Source organism: Limulus polyphemus, unplaced genomic scaffold (genome assembly GCF_000517525.1).
Source record: "Limulus polyphemus unplaced genomic scaffold, Limulus_polyphemus-2.1.2 Scaffold263, whole genome shotgun sequence".
In the NCBI taxonomy this organism is placed as follows: domain Eukaryota; kingdom Metazoa; phylum Arthropoda; class Merostomata; order Xiphosura; family Limulidae; genus Limulus; species Limulus polyphemus.
Window position 1 is genome coordinate 352558 of NW_013665873.1, and position 10032 is coordinate 362589.

At 32.2% G+C, this 10032-nt stretch overlaps 1 protein-coding gene across 1 annotated transcript in view; it reads right to left on the minus strand.

The window, feature by feature from the left end:
* Positions 1 to 3817, minus strand: part of LOC106456839 (spondin-2-like) — a 24641-nt gene extending 20824 nt beyond the window's left edge. The window contains exon 1 of the mRNA XM_013916206.2: positions 3610 to 3817. Within this exon, the coding sequence (XP_013771660.2) occupies positions 3610 to 3817 (208 nt within the window). The remainder of the gene's footprint in view (positions 1 to 3609) is intronic.
* Between the last annotated feature and the right edge of the window lie 6215 nt (positions 3818 to 10032).

Below are 10032 nucleotides of genomic sequence, written 5' to 3' on the forward strand. Positions count from 1 at the left end.
TCATTCATCACAACATTTTATCGTCTCATTTATCATTCATCACAACATTTTATCATCCCATTATTTATCAGTCATCTCAACATTTTATGTTGTAAAGCCGTATATATATAGATTCACATATGAAGTTCTCAAGTTGTATAGATGCATGCATACATATTTAATGCAAGTATAAGAAAACGTATCATAATATAATAGCGTATGTATACAAACAAACATATTTGATATTTTCCACTTCCTCCGCTGGCCATAGTAAAGCCGTTACGGTTTTGGTGCAGTTCTACAGATTTTTTTCTTAGAGTGACATTCTGCGCACTCTACAAGGTCGAAAACGTGTTAATTAACAATTAACAATTTATTACATTAATATATCTTTCCCCTCCATTTCTGATGGAGTTTGGGTCGTGACACTTCTATGACCCTCTTCCACTGTGACGACCCTAAACTCTGGTGGGCTGTCGCTGCTGCATACTTTATCTCAAACTAATTATTTTCTTAATAAAATATATAACTACAAATTGTCTGCTTCACTGCTAGAATCTCCTACTTCCATGATTTTTTGTCATTCCTTATAGTCAGCTTCAAGGATGGCTACTCTATCTGCAGTATCTATAAAATTCGAAATAAGGCAGTGTGGGCTATAATTTGATACTTAGAATCAGCAATCAGAGTGGTTGCCGATCCGATTCTCGAAACTACGACTTAAAGGTATCTGTTGTGGGAGACCAGCTGATATTGTTCGTGATAATTTACTGTAGCTATTGACTATTTGATCGCATTAGTTCGAGACGTAAAAATTCGAAGTTGCAGCTGCAGATTGTCATGGAGATTTGTTTAAGAATATAACGAGCATTTATAGTTTCTGTTAAACTAATTTTTTTATATAGATAATGCATAAGAATGGGCATTATATGCATAAACTAAGACATAACCCCCACCAAGTGTGTATAAAATGATACCAGTAGAAAAGCAGCCATTTCAACTAAAACATATACGTCTAAAACATCGCTTTAAATAAACCTTCGTGTCTTTTAAAGCAATTATTCTATGAATGTTTGTAATACAATTTAATATTATATGTGTTGTTGTTTTTTACTCCTTCACTTCATACATGATATAGGAGTTGGCTCCCTAAAGACACCGATTGTATAGTATACAAAGCATTGATTATTCTACATGTTATAGTAATCTAATGTTTTTCTATTATTGGCTGGGAATTCCCGTTTCACTCTGTACTTAAACTTCTTAAAGGAACATCAGATATTTATAAAAAACAAACAAACAAACTTCAAGGAGTAATGATAACATCGTTTACACTAGAATTATGGTGTTTTTAGCTTATAAAATTATAGAAATAACTTTGAAAAGTGCCTTATGCAATATGCAATAGCCCGTTTAGTAATACTGCTCGGTTTGATTGTAATAATCGAGCTAGTTTTTGCTGTAGGCTGGCGGAATAATAATAATAATAAAAAGAAGAACAAACGGGCGATTCCTATTATGAACCACTAATGTGGTTTATGATATTCCATAAATATTTGATTTTATATCTAGAATTGATAAGAAATGAAAATTCGCTTGATTAGCCATTTGAGTTTTAAATTTTCAGTAAAATATAAGCAATATACATGTATACCACGTAAGTACATTCATAATCACATAAATAGTTAATTATTTTAGTAAGCAACTGAACCCAGGAAATCAGAATTGTAATTAACACATTTACCTATGTCTGTTTAAACAATTCGTAGCAAAAAGTTAAAGTTAAATCTGACCAAATTATGAAAAAAACATTTTTCTAAATATAATTTTGATAAGAATATTACAACATAGTACGGCAGTTGAAGGCAATAATTTCACTTATTTCTAAAAGGTCTGTTAGTGTTTGTAAAAATAGCCGGTGAACCAGTGGTAATTTTATATACTTACAACGCTAATATTCGGGGTTCGATTCCACTCAGTGGACAGAACATTGATATCTCACTGTGTAGCTTTATTCTAAAAACAACATTGCTTACACAATTTTCAGCACTAATGATTACAGTCCTTACACTTATCAGCATCATAATTTTACGCATTTTTCTTATTGAGAGCCAGACGTGGCCTTAGTGGTTAGTGAGCCAATCTGTGGATCTGAGGGTCCAAGGTCGCATCCCGTTGCCGAAAATAAAATTACGATCCACACTTTGGTCCCGTAAATGTGTTATAAGAGTAGCGGTTAAATCCCACTATTTGATTAGAGTAGCCCAAGAGTTGGCAGTGGGTGTGGGTAACAAGTTGCCTTCCCTCTAGTCAATTAGTTTAAAATGAGTGACGGCTAGCGTAGTTAGCTCTTATATTACTTTGCTCGAATAACCGAAACAAACAAATAAAAATATTATCATCGATATTTTTGTTTTACCTTTACAGCATGCTCAGATTTTATTGATTTTTTTCTGACACACTTTTTTATATGGTACATAATCAAGAAATATGACTATTAACTGCTAAACCATGAGGAGAATTATGTAATTAACTGATTAATTAATATTTTTAGCATTAAAACTTTCTATGTTACTATTGTTAGCTAAGTTACGTATGTATCGATCCCTACTTGTTCATATAAAAGTTAACAATTTATATGATACATATTTGTTTACCATTTATTAATTATATATTTGTGCGCCAGCAATACAAGCGCGGGGCGCGCGTATACTCGATTCGACTGTATTACTCATCAGGGTATCTACCAACCTACCACACCTTTGTTGAATGATTAGATGTTATATATATATATATTAGAATCCTTTTTGAGACAAGAAAGGAATCATTGGGACCACAAACAGAAGAGTTCTGGGAAATAATTAGAGCGATAAGGTTCGTCATTTTTTCTTTACGCTTGTCTAGAAAAGTCACTTACTAATTTACTTAATTGGATGAAAATTCGTTGAAATAGTGAAATTTTGATTCACTCCATAAACGCATATATATAGTGATTTGACCGGCTTTATAAGTATAGTTAACTTTAGTTTTGCTCAGCCAATACTGTGAAATAATAATTGTTAATATTCAGACATTTTAAAGGTGGTTTTATGGCCGTCATTTTGTTTCATTCTACAATTAAGTAGTACTGTACTTAATGATTACATCGATTACTAATTTATGGATATGCTTCGCAAACTTAAGCGTTTTACACTATAAAATTTGAAGGGACAAATAAAAATGGCACTTTAAAGAAGATACATCAAGAGAAACCTTTCAAGAGCAAATAATGTGCTCGAACTTTCTGAGATTGGGTAGCAGGATTTAAAATATACTATTCGTTCATTTCCTTTGTTATTAAACTGAAAATGTTTTGTTTTCAAGTTTTTTTTTTCTAAAAGGTCACATTCAACTACGACATTTTAGAAATGGAAAACGGTCATTAGCTATTCACTTTAGAATCAGTTCAGGTTTTTCAGTTTCATGCAACAAAAATACATAAATACATCTGGGTGACATCATCACATTGCAATATCTTGATCATTTACATGTTATTAGAACATTGGTGCGAGAAATCTTTGACATCAGGAAGAGTTCCGTTTAATTAAAGTATCAGCAGCATGAAGTAATCGTGTTTTTTTAGAAACTTACCTAGAACTTTGGACCACTGTGCGTGGGGTCTCCACATTGGGTACTGCTTGGGAAAGTTTTTCTCGGACCATTCGGTCACTAAAGACACTTCATAGACAGACAGTTTTTCTTCTGGACATTTCCCGGAAGCTTTAACCATCAGAGAAAACAGATAAGCTAACATCAAACTCCACTTCACTGACTTTTTGTTGATGGTGCTGTGATTCATTGTTTCAGGCTAACTTGACACGACGATTTAAAATTAGACAGTCGCAATGTCAACGTGAATATTCTTAGTTTATCATTTATTTCAAATGAAGCGTTGGAACAATTGACAGTTCGTTTTATAATGATAGTGCGATTGTTACACAGTCAACGTCATCTTTCAAATTACCATCATAATTGGGTACTCTTTAAAAAGGGGCGGAGTCTGTCCCACAGGGAGAAGTTTTCCATTTTACAATACTTACTTGGAAAATGACTCATGAAACATATGTCTGCTAAAAATGAAGATGAGCTAAAGCTAGGAGGCCTTAAAGACAGTTTCACTAACCTACAATAAAAATGAAATCCATTGTTATTTTCTAATAAACAAGATAGACTCGAGTTTTTTCAAGCTTTCTCTAACAACACGTAATTTAATACGCTTCACATGCACGTCGGGAAGAACAAAAGCCTTTCCATCTCCACACATGCACGTTTCTATACATAATTTATGATATGGAATTACAAAGCAGAAATTATTAAACTCAACATGCCCACGAAGCAGAGAACTTCTCTTTTATTCAGGAGTTAAAAGCTGTTCGGAAGGTGAAAAAACAACAAAAAACCGTGTTCGTTGATTTTAAATTTAACTAAGTCAAGCGTATATTTTTTTTTATTTGCTCTTTTATAACATATGGCGTTTTGTGTACGAGTAGACCATGAATCGGCTTGTAAATGAAGTTTATAACATTTTCTTTTAACAATAATGAATATTTGGACGATAACCCTTAAAAAAAAGTTCAATATGTGTCCTAAATAAGTGTACTAGCTTTATCCACAAAGAAAAGTTTAATTTTATCCCTTTTTTTTTCTTTTTTTTCATGGAGTCCTCATTTAGTCTTGACCAGATATAATTATACTGGTCATACATAAAGACAAGTTTGGTTTTATAAAGGCCTCATCAAGTATAATCTTACTAGCTTTACACGCACAAAGACAAGTTTGGTTTTATAAAGGCCTCATCAAGTATAATCTTACGTGCCTTTGTGCGTGTAAAGCTAGTAAGATTATATCTGATGAGGCCTTCATAAAACCAAACTTGTCTTTGTGAAAACCAAACTTGTCTTTGTGCGTGTAAAGCTAGTAAGATTATACCTGATGAGGCCTTTATAAAACCAAACACACAAGTCCCATTTATTCCTGGAGTTCTGCAGAAAAAAATGTGCATGTCTTTCGAACGATTTTTCAATATTTTATAATTTTCTTTGGGGGAGGGGGGAGTAGAGTGATGAAAGACAATAGAAGTAATCTATTTGTAATTATCTGTTTACACTCTAAGCATTCTTTGATCAGCTAGCGTGTTTTACTTGCTGGTTATCGAAATAGTTGGTACACTTTCCTTAGAAGATGCATACGCAGGGAAACCCATGGGTAACTATACTGATAGAGGTAGAACATAATAGTGTCTAGCTGCAAGGCCTAGAACTAAAATAGTTTTTATATAAAACATGCCTTTGCGATAAATGATGATGATCAAAATTGTTTGCACTTTTGTAAGAAATTTGTAAAACTCAACCATTTTCCAAATTGAAAGCCGAATAAAACTACATTCGGTAGTACTTTCTATCATCGAGCTAGCAGAGAAAACGAGAGCTTGTTCTGCTCTAAACTGTAGCCCTGAAGCAGTTAGTTAATGAGTTACTTAATGTGAGTTTGGATGTTTTGTCTCAAAACTTCGGGAAAACTGACTAATGGATTTCAAATTTTTTTTTGGAATGAAATAATATAATCGTGTAGATGTGTATATCTAAAACCTATTCCAGTTTGGAATGAAATAATATAATCGTGTAGATGTGTATATCTAAAACCTATTCCAGTTTGGAATGAAATAATATAATCGTGTAGATGTGTATATCCTATTCCAGTTTGGAATGAAATCATATAATCGTGTAGATGTGTATATCCTATTCCAGTTTGGAATGAAATAAGATAATGGTATAGATGTGTATATCTAAAACCTATTCCAGTTTGGAATGAAATAATATAATCGTGTAGATGTGTATATTTAAAACCTATTCCAGTTTGGAATGAAATAAGATAATGGTATGGATGCATATATTTAAACAAAACGACAAGGTAACTTTCCTTTCAAAATATATCATTTTTGAACATTGAAAAAACATTCAGAATATATCCCCGGCTATTCGGGCTGCGGATTGAAAATCCAACGTGAAGGTCGCAATATGGCGTTGAACACGCAAACTACTTTCAGCTGTAGGAACGCTGTGTCTATCACAGTCAATTTCATATTTGGCGGATCTTTTTTTTTTTCGCTGATTGCCTTCCCTCTAGTCAGCTGTTCCCTCTAGTCTATACTTGAACTTTCAGATCTCTTACTTGGCCTTTTCAAGTTGAAAATATCAAATATCTAAATTGTTCATACGGTGTAAAAACGTCTCACGGTAATTTTATAAGCCCATGACTTGGCATGGCGAGAGCTAAGTGTCATAAATTTAAACCTACCACTTTACAGGAAGGCTTTCAGTGCTTGTAATTAGATCAAATTATGGATGAACTTTTATAACTTAAATACAAATATTAGAGAACCCTCCTAATCAGTTTTTTATATTTGTTTTAGAATTTGCTTGTGTTATGAAAGAGAATTTTTTGTTTTGTAAGTAAAATTAATGAGATTAAATAGAGTTCATTGGAACTTTTAAATCCAGTGGGACATAGGATTTTTAGAAATGAGTAAACTCAGGCGTCACGAAGCGGATCTGTTGTTTCTTTTTTTTATATATATATTTTAAACCGAGTGAATCATTCTACGTAACGAGATTTTTTTTTCTTAGTCTCATCTGAAGGCGCGGTGTAACGAGATTAAGAACATTGGGACTGTAAAAAAAAAAAAGGTTTTAGTTTGAAACATGGTTCCGGTTATAGGGAGTACATCATATGCTAAACGCCTGATGAGACGGCAGAGTTGTTCCTGGTAATTAAGTTGCCACTGAAATAACGACCAGCTAACGTTAGCCGGTCCATCTATCTATCTGTCGCTTCACTTTCTGTCATTGAAATAAAGGCTGGCCACTGATGGCTACTCTATTTACCCGCGGTTCATTTTCTGTCATTATGCTAAATGTCATAGAAATAGCGATTACACAATGATAACTAATTTGTCTATCTAACACAATAATAATTACTCTGTGTATCTAACACAATGATAACTACTCTGTCTATCTGTCTGCCGGTTTATTTTCTGTCATCATGCTAAATGTCATAGAAATAGCGATTACACAATGATAACTAATTTGTCTATCTAACACAATGATAATTACTCTGTGTATCTAACACAATAATAACTACTCTGTCTATCTGTCTGCCGGTTTATTTTCTGTCATCATGCTAAATGTCATAGAAATAGCGATTACACAATGATAACTAATTTGTCTATCTAACACAATAATAGTTACTCTGTCTATCTAACACAATGATAACTACTCTGTCTATCTGTCTGCCGGTTCATTTTCTGTCATTATGCTAAATGTCATAGAAATAGCGATTACACATTGATAACTAATTTGTCTATCTAACACAATAATAGTTACTCTGTCTATCTAACACAATGATAACTACTCTGTCTATCTGTCTGCCGGTTTATTTTCTGTCATCATGCTGTCATTAGAAATGACGATCAGCGAGTGATATTTTTTTTATTAATCTCTTGCTTTATTTATTGTGACTATACTAAATGTATTTACAATAAACGACAACAAGAAACCTCGATATATTTAGGTAGTTTTGTAATATTTTGTAATGTAAAACATGTTATATTTAGATACCTTGTTATAACACTTCAGTAATGGTACAGTCTCCAAAAGTCTTTGAATATATAACACTGTGTTTATAATAGTCTTGTAAAGTGAAACGCGTTATCTTTAGATACGGTGTTATGGTATAGTGTAAATGTAAAATTATTTGTTTTGCTTTCATTGTGTACTCTTGTTAAATGCTCTTAACATTTATTGGCATTAAATATGTTGTAAAATAATATTGTTTTTTCTTCATTCAATTATTGGTTCAACGTATTTTGCCTTTAGTATTAAGCTGCACCTTAATTAGTTTTAGTTTCTCAGTTATTTTGATACTGAATCTACGTGTTAACTCTATGAAACAGATGGTTTTCATAAGGGCAGGGAAGGCTCTTAGAAGTATCCAGAATGTCAAACAGGCAGTAAACGTTTCAACTTTGCTATTTTTAAAAATATAGAATTAAAATATTTAAAGCTCTGGTCCAGAATGCATAACAATGATTGCAACAATTACAATCCATAATAAATAATAAATTAGTGGCTATTCCGGATCGGTTAACAATGATTTCATCTGTTATTATTCACGTTCAATGGCTGTTCCAGGGTTGTTAACAATGAGATGTGATTCCCAATAAGAATAATTTATAACATGACTTACAAAAACATCATTTTCAAATGTTAATAGCTTGAGCTATATCAGATGATTCTATATCATTTCTGTAAATAATAAAATTACCGGAATGTTTTAATTTATTCATTTAAACGATCGATTTTTTATTCTTTAAAACAGTAATGCTGTATAAAATTAAAAACTGCGCCCTCTATTAGTGTTAAATATTGCTATGTAGGTTAGAAGCAAATAATGTGTTTTATGTGAATTGTAAGTGATGAGTTATTTCGTTTTTTGATATATCGTTTCATTACTGTTATTGGTTGTGTGTATAAAATGCATTTATATTTCTATCATTTCTTAATAATATCACTAATTTTACCCCATTCAAGGTTATTTTAAAATGTTGACTTGGTGTATAGATTTAGGGCTAACTTATATCTCACAAACTGGACGGCTCAGCTTCGTGAGATGTGATTGAGTTAATGGCTGATAATATCGTTAACTAAAAGGATACCCAACTGATGAATCAACGTGTTCTAATTAGGTTTTATTCTTCCTGTGTATTAATCTATGGTATTATGTACTTTTAGTGAGTTTGTTATATTGAACTAGTTTCAATAATTTATAAGTTACTTTTTGGCCCATATCTACAGAATTAGCTTAATTTGATTATAAGTTATTGATAGTAACAAAATAAACCACGATGTCACGAATTAACGAGACAGGTAATGACTTAGAAAATCATGAAGTGTTTAAACGTTAAAAATGCCCTCGTTTAGAATAAAGTGAGTTATAATATTGGTGTATTGCAACTAAGTTACAATTCTAAGAAGTTATGACGACACAACTAACGGAAACCATATCGTTTGAAAAATATTTTACTACGTTGATCTTTCACCATGCTTACAAAGCGTTTTCTTCTGGTGTGTAAATGTCCCATTTTAAGTCACTCAGCGGTAAGCTACAGACTTATAACGCTAAACATTTCGATACCAGATACTGGGTTTCGATACCAGTGGTGGTCACAACACAGATAACCTATTGTGTAGCTTTGTGTAAACAAACTAATTCTTAACATTGGCCACATACAGGGGGAATATTTTTATATTTAAAAATGATTTGAATGTAAAAGAAATAAACGAAAATATCAACCAAGCCTCTTTCCCGAAAATGCATAATTTATGAATAATCCCTTATTTTACAGCATTTTCCAAGAACTGTTGATTTATGAACGTTTTTTGTTTACGTAAATACGTCACCCACAACAGGACATGTACTTACAAAGCTTCTACTTTGCAATTTACTGGAGTAAAATGATCACTCCCCACGCTTAAATTATTGGAACAAATATTAAAGAGCACAGCCACATGTGTCTCACGTTGTGGTACAGCACGTGCTGCTCGAAATTCTGCAATTTTTAGCAGATGTCAATCATGTGATTGTAATGGAAACACGAAACATAATTTATTATGGTTCAGAGGTCGAGTTAGAGTCAAGCTATTGTACAGATGCTGTAGTAGGCCTTTCTGACAAAAAAAAAATAACAAAAAACTTTTATTAACTTTACCCGAAATAAGCAATTATGAAGACATTGTAGCAACTAATTAAGATAATTATTTGCCAGGATATTTTACTGTTAATATTTAGAAAAGCTATAACTGCAAAAGTTCTATTAAAATTTGTATTTAGGAAACAAATATCTCAACTAACACCTTGTCTAAAAATAAGAAAAAATAAATAAACGTTCGACTGAGTACTGGATTTAAATAAAACAGACTTATGAAACAATGAAACTAATAAGCTAGTGTGTTAACC